This window comes from Grammomys surdaster, unplaced genomic scaffold (assembly GCF_004785775.1).
Source record: "Grammomys surdaster isolate TR1022 unplaced genomic scaffold, NIH_TR_1.0 125612, whole genome shotgun sequence".
Classification (NCBI taxonomy): domain Eukaryota; kingdom Metazoa; phylum Chordata; class Mammalia; order Rodentia; family Muridae; genus Grammomys; species Grammomys surdaster.
This window is the reverse complement of record NW_021620455.1, coordinates 936,363-952,929: the sequence shown is the minus strand read 5'-3', so window position 1 is coordinate 952,929 and position 16,567 is coordinate 936,363. Positions and strand designations below refer to the sequence as shown.

The 16,567-nt window shown below is 50.9% G+C and overlaps 1 protein-coding gene across 2 annotated transcripts in view; it reads left to right on the top strand.

The window, feature by feature from the left end:
- Positions 1-16,567, top strand: part of Stk32c (serine/threonine kinase 32C) — a 79,503-nt gene that overhangs the window by 54,120 nt on the left and 8,816 nt on the right. The window contains exons 1-9 of one of the 2 annotated variants that reach the window (XM_028787150.1): positions 9,638-9,744; positions 9,982-10,133; positions 12,331-12,504; positions 12,788-12,825; positions 12,912-13,001; positions 13,419-13,522; positions 14,109-14,225; positions 15,407-15,532; positions 15,627-15,758. In XM_028787150.1, the coding sequence (XP_028642983.1) occupies positions 10,015-10,133; positions 12,331-12,504; positions 12,788-12,825; positions 12,912-13,001; positions 13,419-13,522; positions 14,109-14,225; positions 15,407-15,532; positions 15,627-15,758 (900 nt within the window). In that variant the 5' untranslated portion in view covers positions 9,638-9,744; positions 9,982-10,014. Of the gene's footprint in view, positions 1-9,637; positions 9,745-9,981; positions 10,134-12,330; positions 12,505-12,787; positions 12,826-12,911; positions 13,002-13,418; positions 13,523-14,108; positions 14,226-15,406; positions 15,533-15,626; positions 15,759-16,567 lie in introns of those variants that run through there. The other variant, XM_028787149.1, reaches the window with a different exon arrangement.

Sequence of the window (16,567 nt, the reverse complement as noted above, 5' to 3'; positions counted from 1 at the left end):
AAGGGTGTTCAGCTGAGGGTGATCCTGCTGACAGCCAGGAGCAGGATGGCTGCTCCCTGCTTGTTGGGTTTGGAGGAGTGCCCCCTCCTGGTAAAGCTCATGGGGCTGGTGGACAAAGCTGTCCAGAATACAGGTCACGCTTTGAGGTTCATAGGAGGCTATGACTGCCTTGTGTGACTGGCTCACCATGCACCTTGCTTCCTCCTGTGCACTCCAAAGACCCCTCTGTTCTGAGACGTCAGCTGGCTCGGTGTGCCATCCCCTTTGGGAGCCTCATGCTTTGTGATACTTCACAAATGTCTATATCTTGGACAGCAGGACAAGTGTTGACCCTTGCCAGGGAAGGCTGTGTTCATCTTATCCTAAGCCTGGGGTTCCAGGCCTCTCTCCACAGAGCAGAGCCCAGTGCTAGTGCTGAGTGCGCCCCCCCACTGACCACTGTGAGCAGCAGCTTTCAGTTCATCCTGAGCCGCTGAAGTCCACAGCACAAAAACAGAGGGAAGACATACTACATGCCTGACCACCCTGTGGAAGCCAAGCCTCTTCCTTGTCCCTCTCTTGCATTAAACTGAATTACAGAGAGCACCTCTTGTATTTGTGCTTCAGTTGGTGTCTTCAAACCCCAAGGACGATTGTCTTACACATGGCAACAAAACTTTTTGACACCTAAAATAGTCAACAGTGTGGTGGTCATTTGAGCACTAGTCACACTCAGGGATTTTCTAATGGCCTTGTGGCTGTTATCGTTGCTACTGTTCTAAATCAGGTTGACAGTAAGGCTGTACAGGAGTGGTTTGGTCTCCTTGCTCTGTATCTGCTCCTCCTTCCCCTGCTGTGTGGTTATGATTGAGGCCCAGGCGGCTCTATCCTGAGGGACCCTGTCTGTGAGCTCTTCTCTGTCTCTGCATAGTCTTTATCAAGCCATCTGTGACCGAAGCAAGGGTTCATCATCGGAGAGCCATGCTTCTGCCTAAGACCCGTGTGCATCTGACTTTGGCAGCGGCTATCAAGGAATGCTCACCATTTGTACATTGCAGCCTGGTGTGGGCTGCATTTCATTCTTTCTGGACACCCCAGGGTAGAATTCACCTCAAATCTGTCTCCCAGGTCTAGAGGTATTTCTCACTCTGGCTGGTGGTCTCCCTGCTACCCAGGCCTCTTGTTTCTGTCTTGTGTCTCTTCTCTAACTTGGGCTCTCTCACTCCTCCACCTCCATCATTGCTTTTTAAGGACAACGGGGCAGCATCTGATGCCGTTGGTCCAGGATTCTGTCCTCCTCTCAAAGTCAACATCACAGCTGCAAAGTTCCTTTCCCGTGCATAGTAACATATCTACAGGTTCCAGGATTCGGTCAAGCGCACCTCTAGAGGACATCATTTACTGGCCATTCATGATTTGTTGCTATGTCTAAAGGTGTGCCAACAAGCCCGGCTCTCCTTACACCTCCTGCCTTAGCTATGCCTGTGCGCTTCTGCAGTATGTCTTGGGGTTAGTTCCTAGAAGTGGAGTATGTGGGCTGGAGGGTGGTGTGTGCAACTTGTGCTAGAAATTGCCAAGTGCCCCTGCATTGGGGTGGCACCATTGTCTTCCATGGGATGTCTGCCACAGGGCATGTTGCCAGATGCTTGGATTTTTGCCAGCCTAGCAGATGAGGCACAGCAACTCAGTTAGCCTGGCCTTGTACTTCTCTTGTGGTAGTCTAACTTGCCTATGTTTTTATTTTTTAGTTTTCACTTTAGTTAGTATTTCTGTTTGTTTCTGGAGTGCAATGTTTATTAGGAATGATAGCCTTTATTTCTAACCTAATGCAAATATTTTCTGTCAAGTTCATTTATATACCTTTCCTATGCATAGTATTTTCTTTTATGTAGCTATTTTTTTAATCAATAACTTTCCAAGTTGTTTTTGGATTTCAGAGCCACGGAAATTTGTCTGTACTTCCACTTAGAGACATCTCCGTGTTTTCTTCTGTTGCTTCCAAGCTTTATGTGTTGGGATAAAACTCACAACCTGGAGCTCATTCTGGCTTGTACTGTCAGGCATGAATCAAATAGACACACAGCAATTTAGTTGATGCTGATAACATCACTTCTGAAAAATTTATTTTTTTAACTTAAGTCTGAGAAGCCACTGTAATGGCAAAAGAAGTATCTTTGTCGGTTTGGCCTGTTTCATGACTTTCTGTTCTGTCTCATTGGCCTGCTTGTCCCTCCAAGTATACGTGTCATACTTATGAGCACCCCTTGGTGTGCATGAGAATGTTTCTAGAGAGTTTTACCTCAGGAGGAAAACCCACCTGCAATGGGCACAGTGCATCCCATGGGCTGGAGATGCAGACTGAAGAAGTGGGGGGTGGGGGGAGCCAAACAGCAGCATCCATCCTGCTGCTCCATCCTACAGGATATGGAGTCCCAGCCTTAGGTGTCTGCTACCATGGCCTCTGTCATGCCTTCTCTGCCATAATGAACTATGCCTTATTAATCTGTGAGCCCAGACAAATCTCTCATCCCTTGAGCTGCTCTGTCGAGTACCTGTTACAGTGATGAGAAGTGACACACTCTGTGACACCCAAAGCTTCTTTAGTGCCCCCAGCTGCCGCCCGGGGAGCAGGCGCGTCGAGCTGAGAAAGCCAAGGCTTTGTCCTGCCTGCTCCCCTCCTCACCACATAGAACCATGGTACCTCCTCAAGGACAAGCATTCCCCTGAAGTCAGTCTCTGAGGGACAGAGTTTAGGGGACCGTAAGGGAGAGCCAGAAACAGACATAGAGGTGAGGGAGATGGCCTAGACTGAGGACAGGTGCCTGGCACTGCAGGAGCTGGTCCAGGAAGGGGCCTAGGACGGGACTTGAGGAGTGTCAACCTCTTCAAGATCACAACCTCTTGAGAGAAGCAGGAGAGTGGTGTGGTCTCTGCTGCTCTGTCAGGGACACCTGTGAGTTGTCTGAGCATCCTTCTCTGTCCTATCTATCCCTTGCCCTGCTATGCTTCTGTATGAGTTGCTTGATTCTCTGTTCAGGGACACTGTTCTTATTGTACATTACCCAGGCAACCCTCTCCCGAGGTCAACTCTCTGGAAGCCACATACACCTCCAGAACCCATCCTGTGTTTTTTTGTGCTGCTGGCACCACCCATCAGCAGAGTCTTGGGGAAGGCAGGATCCTTCCCTGGTGCCCTGTGGTCCAGGCTTGCCTTCCCTGGGCTCTGCTACTTGAAGGAGGTGTGTTCATTATGGTATTCAGGGGCTTTGAGTACCTGTTGTCAGCTCTTTGCCTTGTGGGGAACAAAAATGACTTGGAAAGAAAAAGAGCTTGTGGTGAATTACTTAAGTCTGCAAGATGTGTAAACAGCATTCAATTAGAATGGCACTTACACCGCCATTAGCCACCAACTTACGCCAGGCTGAGCAGTGGCATTTTGAAGGGTGCCCTGTAGACCAGGAGCAGCAGGACTCACTCCTCTGAGATCTGATCCCACTTCCTCTTTGTCTGGTGTAAGTGGATTACTGAGGAAGTAGCCCAGAAAGCCCGGGCCAATTTCCTTTGGGGAAACAGTTCACTGGGGCCTGTGGCAAAGACTTAGCTATAAGAGGCCCTGGGTCTCCCTTTCACCTTTTGAAACATTGCTCTGTCAGACCGGCCACACTTGCATTCCCTCTAAACCATGGCAGCATAAAACTCCTCCTTGGAGCCTCTCTGAGGGGGCTGGCATTGGAGTTAAGCAGAACCAGGCTTTTCCAGCTGGCCTGTTCGTTAGCTGAAACTCAGCTCTGTCCTGAGCAGCTGTGAGTGTGATCACAGTCTAGAGCTCTGTGGCCAGTCCCACTTAGCAGTGACATGGAGAAGCCAGCTTGGGTGGGAAGACAGCGAAGGTTAGGATGGCTATGGAGAAGGACTGTGGGCCAGATTAGGAGATGGAAAAGAGAGAGAAGTTATCCAGGTGAGGGTGGAGTACAGAGTGGGAACAAGGTCTTGGCTCCCCAGGGAGCCCGTGTATCCATGACAGACATGCTAAGGATGGGTATGCCGTTTGTCTTCTTGGGACCACAACAATGTCCCACCGCATGCCAACTCCAAACAACCACAGCTTGTACTCTTTAGAAACTGAGGTCTGATGTGGAAACAGGGACGGCTTTTTCTGCAGGCAAGAGAGAAAGACATTTTGAGGCTTCTGGACTCTTGCTCTTGGAGGCTGCTGCTGTCTCCATGATCTTTAGCAATAGTTGGCTTGTGGCCATCTGCCATCATGGTCAGGATCGGTATATTCACATCTATCCCATTTCACGTGACCTTGTTCCTTATTCCTGCCTATACTTTTTTTCTTATCTTCTGTGAGGACATCTGCCATTGATTTAGGGGCCACCCATGACCTCCAGGCCCTCAGCTTGGTCATGTTCTCAGAAACCCTCACCATAACTGGGCTAACATTAGACTTAGGAATCCAGAACACAACGCAAGGACTCAGGAAACCCACATCTGCCTGCTGCTCTCTTTGTTTCCTTGTGGCTCTGCAGCTAGTAGCAGCTTCCAGTGGTTCATTGTAGTGGGAAAATTATAGTGTCCCTGGCAGTGGCTGTGGGGTTTCTACACTGCCTTAGGGAAGGGTCCCCCCACCCCCAGGGATCCTGGAGACAGGGCTTGTGGTGTATGTGGGTATGCATAACTGACCTCAAGAGGGCGGGGAATTATACAGGCAGTTTTTAAAGGGGAGGCACAAAAGGGGAAGGATAACCTAGGTCTCCGCACCTGCTAGGCAGCCACCCCCTCCCCCACCCGCAAAGGGAGGCCTTCCTTGGGTAGTTTCCCAGTCTGCTCACTTCTGACTCAGAAGTAATTGGCCTTCTCTGCTTCCTGCTTGAAGGTGTATTTGCAAGAGAAGCCCCCCAGCCCATGCTCTGACTGGCTGGGGCTGTGACCGACAGGCCCATAATTCTGCTCACTGGGAGCAGAATGAAGCATCAGTCAGAGAAGGGCCTGGATTCAGGACCAGGAAAGTTGGGTGGCCTGCTGGGGCTGACACGTATTTTCATTCTGAAATTTTCAATAGGCTTTCAAAATAATAATTTGAAGAAGGATTATAGCTATCGCAGGGGAAAAAGATCTGTGGCTCAACACTTGGCTGTTGGTGCCTCCCCCCCCCCATCAGTCCTCCGCTCTGGTCTGCCAACCTCCTGCTGGTTTAGTCTTGGAGTATATGTGGCCTCTTCCTACCTAAGGAGTCCTCTGTTCACATCCTTGATGTAACAGCAGCCCCCCTGCCCCAGCTCTTCCTATTACATTTGTGTAATAGGGCAAAGTGATCTGTGTCATCCACTCACTGGAACAGACCACTTAGGACCTGTGGTGAGTGACTGGGTCATGTTCTCCAATACTCTCTGCCCTCCAGCCCCAGTCTACATAAGCTGTCCCTTACAGGCCACCAGAATGGCTTTCTGGCAGCCTATGCTAAATGGACTGCAGCTGCCCTGTCTCCTGTATGCACCCTACCCCATAACCCTGGAAAACTGGAGAAAGGGAGAGAAGCATGAGTCTCAGAGAGGGGACTCCAGGAACACCTCAGACCCAAGCAGGTGCCTCCAGGAGCTACATGACATCTTCACAGGTTCCTCTGGGATCTCAGAATACACCCCCCCCCAAGCTTTCCACAAGAATGGCTCAGGATGGATTCCAGGTGCACAAAAAAGTGGCAGGGTGCATATAACACCTAAAAATGTTTTTGTGCAGAAGCTTTGGGGGCAGCTGTGAGGACACCTGAGTCAGGGAGGGACACCTCCAGCTTCGAGATGAAACACAATGCTCCTTCCTTTTTTTTTTCTCCAAGTAGGGCATTGATCTGCAGCTAATCTCATGCCCAGAAAGCTGGGGCCGGGAGACCTGGGCCAGAGGGCCATGTCTAAGGCTGGCTGCAGGATGAGGGGTCTAGCCTGGCTTAGCAGTCTAAGCAGAAAACCCTGCAAAGTATCTCTTCCCACACTGCAGAGGATCGAGGTGACAAATGAGTGCCCAGCCCTTGCATCTGTGCCTGAAGGCCATGCCTCCTGCAGGGACTGCTGTCACCAGCAGAGAACCAGAAGACAGGAGGGCGAGGTTCCTGGGCTTCCTTGGTGGTTGTTGGTGCCTGGAAGGTCTGAGTCACAATTTTCTTTTAAAGACATCTTAAACCAGAGATGTCATAAGCTCCTCTACAGATGCTGTCCCCAAAATGGGGTTTCCTGCTGCCCAGGAGATAGAGGGTGCTACTGACCCATGTGTCAAGGGGAGGGACCCCATGATAGCACAGAGGCTCTGGAGAGAGCTGAGCTCAAGGAGGGCTACTACTTGGACAATATGCAAGACAGCTAGGTATCTAGGTGGTCTGACCAAAAGCTACCAGCATCACATAGCTACTGACCTGTAAAGAAGCAAGTAGATCAGGTAGGGGGATTAAACAGGAACATACAAGTGCAGCCTACACAGTTCTCTCATTCTGGTCTTGGGTTCTGAGTAAAGACATTGCTTCCCTTTCAGTTTAGGGAAGGAATTTCAGCTCTTGCTCTTAGGAGACAAGATGGTCAGCTATTGGCTTATGCTAATTCATCTTACAAGTACCTTTAATTTGAAATAGTCAGTGTGCCAGTATTGCATAGTTTTAACTCCCTCACTAACCTTCCTGTCATTGTGCTCAGTCACAATTCCGTGATTGGCTTGAGGGAGAACCGTGGGTGGGGCTATTGAATGGATGGATGTTGTACAATAGCTAACACTGGCTGACTTGTCTGATCCTCTCAGTCCTAGATTGAGCTGAGCTGCCCAGAGGCCGCTATTCCAGCCTATAAACTCATTCTGGGAATATCTGTTGGTCCTTCTCTGCAGCTGTACAGTTAGAATCATGGAGTGGGATTGGTGTCAAGGTCCATCCAGGTTCAGAATGCCCAAGAAAACCAACTAGTCTGAGAGCCAGGCAGTTTGGCTGGGCTCATGCCAGTGCTGGTTTTGGGACGGGTGGACTCTGAGAAGTGGCCAGATGCTAATGAAGGGTTGTTGAGACATTCAGAGGTTTTCCTTTTTTTCTGAACCCTGGCCAGGAGCCTTTGAGTCAGTTGTACCTGTTGCCCATGACCAGCTCCCTCCAGGGCATTTGTACCTTTTAGTGAGAGGGCGGCGAGATCCTTCTCTGCAGAGAAGAGGGTAGAGGAACCAGCAGTCCTCAGCAGGCTCAGAAGTCCTGAGAGCGTCTGCATAGTGTGCAGAAGCAGACTATTTGGCTTGAGTGTGTCTGTGCTTATTCACACACATTTGCATCATTGCCTGCTAGCCTCGATTTTCGCCTTCTTTTTTGTCAGCTTGATTTCTGGGTGACTGACTTAGTTTGACAGTTCAAGGAACACCTACAGGGACACAGAAAGGCAGGTTAAACGTGGCTGTCTGAGGCCCTCATAGGAGACTATGGGTTTGTATTCTTATATCCTGGACTGCTAGGGAGTCCTATGACTTCTTAGAAAAAAACCTTTGAGCTTGCACATCCTTTCTCTCTTCTCTCTCTCTCTCTCTCTCTCTCTCTCTCTCTCTCTCTCTCTCTCCCTCCTTCCCTCCCTCCCTCCCTCTCTTATTCTTTCTCCCACCCTCTCTCCTTCCCTCCTTTCCTCTCTCCTTCCTTCTTCTTCCTTACCCCCTCTGTCTGTCTTTTCCCTTTTTCCCTTCCTGTCTTTTCCTTCTGTATTAGTCTTGTGCAGCCTAGGCTAGCCTTGAACTTACTATGTAGCCAAGGATGACCTTAAGCTCTGCTCTTCATCATCTCAGTGCTGGCACAACAAGAATGTACTACCACATCCAGTGTTAATGCAGTGCTAGGGACTGGACCAGGACTTTGTGCATGTTAGACAATTGCTCTATTGACTGAGCAACAGCCCCACTTGCCCCCCCCTCTCTCTTATGAAAAGAAAGATGAGAAAAGGTTCTTTGCCCCAATCCAACCTCAGACACAAGACCCTGTTCTCTGAATGTTCCATATGGGCCCTGCAACCCCACACCTGCTCCTACAGGTCTTCTCCTCAAAGGGCACTACAGTGCTGAGACTGGGCACAGGGGTGTGGCCCTTGGAGGCAGGAGTGCATCTTCCTGGGGCATCAGATCCAGCAGAAGTTTCCAGGGGAGTCTTACAAGGATCTTTGTGGCCTGCATAGGGACCTGGATCTTTTTGTGCCACTGGTGGCCTTATGCTGAGGTATATGGACTCCTAGAGGCACTCGGATGTCCCCTCCATACTCGGTTGGCATCATGTCTCAGGCTCAGCTCCCTTGGGCTTACAACGTCTGTGAGCAATACGTGTGCAGTGTTGCCTTGGAAACTGCAGCTGTAGATACAGAGGTTGTGTCTCTGGATGATGGGGGGATCTGTAGGAGGCCTCAGAATCAAGGATCTGTTTAGTCACTTCGTCCACAGACCCTGAAGACCAGCGTGCCAGACAGCCTTAACGTCACTGCTGTAGAGCAGGGTCCACAGAAGCACCACCAGCTGTCACCAGAACTACACAGTAGTGTGACAGAAACCATAGCCAAGAAGAGTCTGTGCAGCTTCTCCATCCCAGCTGCCTTCATCCCATGGCTCACTTCTGCCTTCTGTGCAGACTGAGTGTATCACTCTGTTGTTTATATTGCATAGCCTAGTGTTCTTGCTTGGTGTTCCCAACTTGTTACACACCATTAAAAGTCCTTTCAATGACGTTTCAATGGTTGTGTGGTAGTCATTAAGCTTACAAGACTGTGCCAGGAGACTGCAGGGCACATGGTTAGAAGTCAGCTTGCTTTATGGAGTACTAGAGACCTTTTACCGTGTGTGCATTCCCAGGAAAAGGAATGTGGATTCTGTCAGGATGGATCCAGAGATCTGGTCAGAGGCCAGTGCCACTGAGTTGTATGCCCAGTTCCAGGCTCTCTGGTGATACCTGGGAGTCTCACCCACATCAAGGACCAGAATCCTTCAGAACAATGACCAGTGTTAAATGAAGACCTGGAGACCACAGTCTGTAGAAACCCTCAGCAATGGCTTAATGAGTCACCTGACCTCAGATGACTTGGCAGTGGGCACAGGAGCTGGCTCTACACCAGCTTTTTACGTCTTGACTTCCTGTTTCCTTTGGGGAATCTTTTGTTCTTGGTTTTGTGGTTTTGATTGACACTTCGTGGCCACAAGGGATATCTGCTGCTTTTCTCCTCACTCATCCCTCCCATCATTCCTCTCTGCTAAGCGATACCAGTGTTGGGCATTGGCCATGATAGTACACTGCTCAAAAAGTTCTGTGCCTTCAGGATTGTCCAGGGACCTGCTATCATGGATAGCCCTTGCTTGTGGAAACGATGATCCCGTGGTGGATAGAGGCTTCCTGGATGAATAGCTTTGTGCTAGAGGGTTCTCGCCTTCATTCCTATGATATTTATCTTGAAACATGTTAACTTGATAGGGTCTGAAATCAACTAAGAGACACACCCCTGGATGGGTCTGTAAGGGCATTTCCAGGAAGCAGTGGACAGGAAGTAGGGCTAAACCATACTCCCAACCCCCAGCACAGTGAGCTACTTCCTCCAGCAAGGCTCTGTCCGCTAAAGCTTCTTTCTGCAAGCTTCCAAAACAGAGCCACTAGCTGAGGCTGAGTGCTTAAACACATGAACCCGTGGAGGGAGCATTTCACACTCAAACCACACAGCAGTTACCAACGTACTTCACAGCCATATGCTGATCCAGGCCCTGAGAAAGGAATGTTGATGCTTGGTAAGTTGAGACAGCTTGCGCAGGCCATGGCTGGTAAGGGCCTCAGCACCACAAGCCAGCCCATCATGAAGCTAGGAGTCTTGTCTGGGTACGCTGTGACTGGGCTCTGCCGGTCTATAGAAGGCATGCGTTCACAGCCTCATCCCATTGCTGGCTAGGAGCTCTGGCTCTGTAAGGGTGGAGGGAGCTGAAGAGTTCAATTTCTGGCATTCTGCTGACCGGTCCTTGGCCCTCCAGGTGTGCATCGTGCAGAAGCGGGACACAGAGAAGATGTATGCCATGAAGTACATGAACAAGCAGCAATGTATCGAGCGTGATGAAGTCCGGAATGTCTTCCGGGAGCTGGAGATCCTGCAGGAGATTGAACATGTCTTCCTTGTGAACCTCTGGTGAGTCCGCCCGAGGGCCTGCCAGGAATGAATGACCCTTGCAGTGGGATTTACCCTCTGGAGTGGGACAAGGGGCCTAGCTGTTCTTTGGCTCTAATACCTCTGGGATGCTCCCCATGTGCTAGTCCTCCCTATCCCCCTCTCGGTCTATTCAGCTTCTGTGTCCAGGACCTGGTGGGCCTAGGGGTCCATGGTATGCTGGATTCGAATTGACTCTCCCCAGGGTCTGCTGGGAGCCCAGTGTTTAGCTATACTACCAAGTGTCGGGTGGACCTTCAGGTTCCTGCCAGAGGCCTAAGAACCATGGGCTGCTGGGAGGTTGATTCCTTCCTCTCCTCTCCATTGCAGGACTTCTCCCTAACCCTGGTATGGGTCCTACCAGCACAGGAGTTCTCAGTGCATGGATATTCCCTGGCTCAGGGGGTTTTCTTGGCTACTTCTGTCATAGTAAGGGTATTACTGCTGTGAGCAGACACCATGACTAAAACAACTCTTATAAGGCAAACAGTTAATTGGGTCTGGCTTACAGGTTCAGAGGTTCAGTCCAATGTCATCAAGGCAGGAGCATGGCAGCATCCAGCAGGCCTGGTTCAGGAGGAGCTGAGAGTTCTACATATTCATCTGGAGGCTGCTAGCAGAATACTGACTTCCAGGCAGCTAGGATGAGGGTTTTAAAGCCCACACCCACAATGACACACCTACTCCAACAAGGCCACACATACTCCAACAGGGCCATACCCTCTAGTAGTGCCTCTCCCTGGGCTGAACATATACAAACCATCACATTCCACTCCCTGGCCCCCATAGGCTTGTTTAAACATATGGGTCTATGGCAGCCATACCTAAACATAACATAGTACACGGGACCCTACCCCAAACTGCCCCAACTGCAACCTGCTGTTTTGTTTTGTTTGTTTGTTTTTTCCTACAGTAAGTCATGAAACTACAAAGTAGGCAGTGGCCACTTCCCAAAGGCTACAAGCATGATTCTAGAATGGCTTCCTTCCTACATAGAAGCTCCAGCATGCTTGTGGCTGGCTATTTCCAGGCAGGCTGAGGAGTGACAGACCCAGAGAGCAGTTTTGTGGTTCACATTCCATCTTGTTTTAGCACACTGGACAACATCCTAAAGTGGGGGGAAGGTCTAAGTGAGACATACCCCTCAAACCTGCCCATGTCAGGGGGAAGGAGGGAAGTTTGCTGTGAGGTGGGAACACAGTGTCGGCACTGAGGCTTCTTGGAAAAAAAGGAAGGCCAGGATTTTTGTATTTGGGGCCTCAGCAACCCAGCCACCCAGGTTTTCTAAAAGATAGTGTTGCCTAATGGTTAGGTGCATGAATTCTGGGTGGAGTCTCCTCCCATGCTGTAGAAAACACACACACACACACACACACACACACACACCCTCTCTGTTATTGGTCTTCTGACTTGTGAAACAGGCCCTCACTGCTGCTGTCCACAACTGTGCAGGTGCTGCTGTGACATGGGCCACAAGCCAGGACTTCAGACTCTCTCCCTGACCCCTTCCTCAGAATCCTGCCTGTGCCACCTTCTCTAGGCTTCTTCCACTGATGTTGAGAGAGTGGCTAATGGAGGGCAGGGAACAGGAACACCACCATCACCACCATCACCACCATCATCATCACTATCACCACCACCACCATCACCACCATCACCACCATCATCATCACTATCACCACCATCACTATCACCCCCACTATCACTGGTACCACCATCAGTATCACCAGCACCATCCTGACCATTGCTGTCAACATCACCACCACCATTATTATAACCAGCACCGCCACCGTCATCATCATGGTATTTGGTCGTTAAACACCGATTCCTCACCCATATCTGTACTAAGCATTTCACTGGCACTGTTTCATGTTCTTCTTACAAACCAATTTTGTTCCTCCTCATAGAAGAAACCAGGGAATTCTGGAACAGCTCTGGAATGTGCACTGTTTCTGCTCTCCAGTTGTCACTTATGCGCATCTCTGCTCTGCAGCCAGCCACCCTCTCGGACATGGCTGTTCTGTTTTCCCTGGGGTCTTGGTGCAGCTCCGAGCAGGGTGTAGGCAGTGCCTCAGGCAGGATGGTGACCAGACTGGAAAGAGGAGGACCAAGTGTGGCAGGAGCTATTGCTCAGGTTCCCTGCGCCATTCACATGCCAAGTCCCCCCTGATACCCACAGGTATTCATTCCAAGATGAGGAGGACATGTTCATGGTCGTGGATCTGCTTCTGGGCGGGGACCTGCGCTACCACCTACAGCAGAATGTCCAGTTCTCAGAGGACACGGTGAGGCTGTACATCTGTGAGATGGCCCTGGCCCTGGACTACCTGCGCAGCCAGCACATCATCCACAGGTGTGTGAATACCCGTAGGATGAGGCATCTGCCTGGGCTGAATGGTTGGTAATAATACCCTTGGGTCACACCACTTAAGGGGATATCCACCTTCTGGGTGGCCCTGGTGCCCTCTGAATTGTGTGCAGTATGTCCTCCATGACACTAGGTCCTATGTTAGGACCCATTCTAAATACCAAACCAAGCCTTCCAGGCCTCTGTCTCTGATGAAGCAGCTGTCAGAGATGTCAGGGCATGAATGACAGGTTCAAGCTCATTTTCTTCTTACTTTCTGTTCTCCTAGAGATGTCAAACCTGATAACATTCTCCTGGATGAACAAGGTGAGTCCCTGGAGCTCTGGGACATAGAGAGGAGCATGGGTACCCCACCCAGGACCTGGACAGCCAAGTCTGCCCTCTCTTCACAGGACACGCACACCTGACCGACTTCAACATTGCCACCATCATAAAAGATGGGGAGAGAGCGACAGCTTTAGCTGGGACCAAACCGTACATGGGTAAGCCGAAGGCCTCAGATGACACCTGACCATGCAGAGACATGCTCCTCCCTAGTCCTTACTCCACGGTCAGATAAAGTCACAGCAGGATTGACCGCATTTTTTTTTTAATGATCTATCTAATACGTGCAGAAAAATCTGAGGGTGTCCATGAGAGTCACAGGATGGAGAAGTGAGACAGCTCCCCCTCTCCCTGCAGACTCTTTAGAGCAGAGGACCTGGGGTGGAGCCAAATGGCTATGCAGTGTTTTATCTGCTGTGGGCTAGTCCACGGGGGCCGCTGCCTGCAGGTGGGACAGTGCTGAATCACGGTGGGTAGGGTCTCTTTTAGATCTGGTGCAGACCTGGCTGTGGGTTTGCCCAGTTATCAGGCCCTCTAGCCCCATGGCTCAGCTCTTTCTTCTCTTTGTTGGAAAGCTCCAGAGATCTTCCACTCTTTCGTCAATGGCGGGACCGGCTACTCCTTCGAGGTGGACTGGTGGTCGGTGGGGGTGATGGCTTACGAGCTGCTACGAGGATGGGTACGGAGCCTTGTCACCCTAAGCTAGCTACTTCCTTGCCCCGGACTGGCTGAGAGCCACGGATGCAGGATGATACACACCCCTGCGCAACCTCAGAGGACTCAGGCTTTTAAGCAAATCATGGGAGATGCTTGAGTTAGCAAGTCTCCTTGGATGGCTGGTGGTGGATAGGATGTGTGTCCAGCAAGTTCTTGGGAGGGACTTGGTTCTTTTCTCTAGAGGCAGAGGCAGTGATCTGCTTAGGCCTCATACTACCCTCTGTATTCTCTCTTGGGGTACCCTCCACCATGCTATGAAGCCCCAGTCCTGATAAAGACAGAACTTCCTGTCCTTTTGGATTGACCCACCCAGGCCTCAGGTCTTGGCGGTGGTAGGGAGTGCATACCCTTGACAGATGAGCTTCTGGCCTGTGGTACCCAGTTCAGTCTTGGGTGCAAGCTCTATCCCCTGGGCTATGTACCAGGTGGCTGCTGTTCTCAGAGCTCAGCCTGCACCTGGGACTGAAGTTGGTCTCCTAGGGTGTTTGAACTCATGTCTGGGTGCAGTGTTGGGGAGGGCTCCTGGTGTAGTGCATCCCTGCCCACAGAGGCCCTACGATATCCACTCGAGCAATGCTGTGGAGTCGCTCGTTCAGCTGTTCAGCACTGTGAGTGTCCAGTACGTGCCCACCTGGTCCAAGGAGATGGTAGCCCTGCTGCGGAAGGTGAGCCCCCTTCTCTCCCCCTCCCCCGGAGTACCCATCCCTTTTGCAACTCTTTCAGGAGCTCAGGGAGATACCCCATCTTTCCACAGGCTCTGACCCCTTCACTAGCACAGCCATAATCTTTCCTGGCAACTACTCTGAGACCCTGTCTGCCTCAGAGAGAAGGAATCTGGTAGCAACATGTAGGTTTCTTGTTCTAGCAGCAGGCTATCTGTGTGCCTCTCATAGCCAGTCGGGTTGGGCCCTTATGGTGTGCTAAATAACAGCACACCCCAGTCTGTAATTCTGTCAGGAACCCATGTGTCAGGATGTGGCCATCACTCACTTCACATGGTGCTCACACCCAGGCAAAGAATTTAGGTATCAAGCCTTCTGCATCAGATGTGTAGGGGGTAGAGGGTACCAGGCTGACACATAGCTCAAGTTATGACCTAGTCTCCTTTGATCCAGCCACACCCCAAAAAGTGCACAGGGCCTGGGTTACCACTCTCTGGGAACAAATAATAAAGTCGGCCCCCTCTCACCCTGTGCCTCTCACAGCCAAGCTCTGTCTATAGCTGCTGACAAGAGGATAGAGGATCTCAGCCATCAGAGACACAGGGACAGGAGGATCCCAGCCATCAGGGACACAGGGACACTGTGTGTTCAGGGACTGGACTAGGGGCTGTTTATCACACAAAGAGCTGTTCTCTAAATATGTTGATTGAAATATTGGAAAGGGTGGATCTAGAGAGCAGAGCCTATAGCCAGGACAGGTGTGAAGAAAGGGTTATTATACACAAGACCTGACCAGGAGGCACCTGGCCCTGGTGGCCTGATGTCCTGATCCAGTATGGGTACAAATGTTTCTGGAGCTTGGAGGTTCTCCATGGTAACAGAAGAGGCTTTGCGGTAGTTAGTTGGGCCTACATGCTATTGTGGGAGAACGTTAGCCAGGCTATCACTGCCACCTGCTGGCAAATCTTGGCAGGACATGCCTAAAGCTCTGTTGTTCTTGGATATGGGGCACTGGGATCAAAGAGTTCCTAGGGCCATATCCCTTGATGCCACCTTTCCTCACAAGCCACTTTAGATCCCGAGGTCCCAAGCCTCATCCTGTGGGCACCTGCAAGGGTTGCTTCAATCTGGGACAGGTGGTCATTCTTCTGTGGGGCTTTATCTGAGAGGGGGCCTCCTTGCAGCTCCTCACCGTGAACCCTGAGCACCGGTTCTCCAGTCTCCAAGACATGCAGACAGCCCCATCGCTGGCCCATGTGCTGTGGGATGACCTGAGTGAAAAGAAGGTGGAGCCAGGCTTTGTGCCCAATGTAAGCCCCGTGTGCCCAGACAGATGACTCCAGGCTGTCGGGGTGGTGGTGGTGGGGACCTGCAGGCTGGGCTCAGTACCCTGTCTCTCCACAGAAAGGCCGCCTGCACTGTGATCCCACCTTTGAGCTGGAAGAGATGATCCTGGAGTCGAGGCCTCTGCACAAGAAGAAAAAGCGGCTGGCCAAGAATAAGTCTCGGGACAGCAGCAGAGACAGCTCCCAGTCGGTGAGTGCTGGACTCGGGGTTCAGGTCCTCCCCACCCCTGTGTGTGGTGTGCAAGGTCCCCTTACAGTGTGTCGCATGGCCTATGGGCAATGAATACACTCCACAATCAAGCAAGTGTTTTCCTAAAGTCCCAAGGAGGCTTGTGACCTTCCCGCTACCTTTCCCAGCTTCCCTTGTAACCCCCACTCTCAGCCTATATAGCTGCCCACAGCTGTTTGCTCCTTCTGGCCAGTAATCACCTGGAGAAGCAGCTGTGGGCAAGAGCAGGCACTGAGAGTGAAAAGCCCCCAATGCTCTGACCAGGAACATTGGTGTTCCTGAGACTTGTATCCTGCTACATTGGACATCAGGTGTACCATGTCCAAAATCAAAGTGACAAAGCTCTGCTCTCCTAAAGCTCCAGGAAGGAAACCATTCCCTGACTCTCTGACTTTGGGGGTAGCTGTCAGTTTTGAGTATCCCAGTAAAGTCACATTCACTAGTCTGAGGGTTTAAGTCCTGAATGTATTTGAGGGTGGGGTGTCACTGTTTAGTTTCTAACACCAGGGCACAGGTGGTATGCACAAGAGAGCAACTATTGTGTGTCGAGTGGTGATCAGTGGTCAGTGTTTGCCTACCTTTGGGCCTGTCTGAGCCTGACATTCTGGAGTATAACTTCACAGACCTGGTGGGCCCTGTGTTCCAAAGAGGGTGTGGGATGCAGGGCTAAGGACATCCCCTGGCTGCCTTGATTTTTCAGGCCTAGGTAGGTGGGGTTCCTGTCCTCTTCTCTCTCTCTCTCTCTCTCTCTCTCTCTCTCTCTCTCTCTC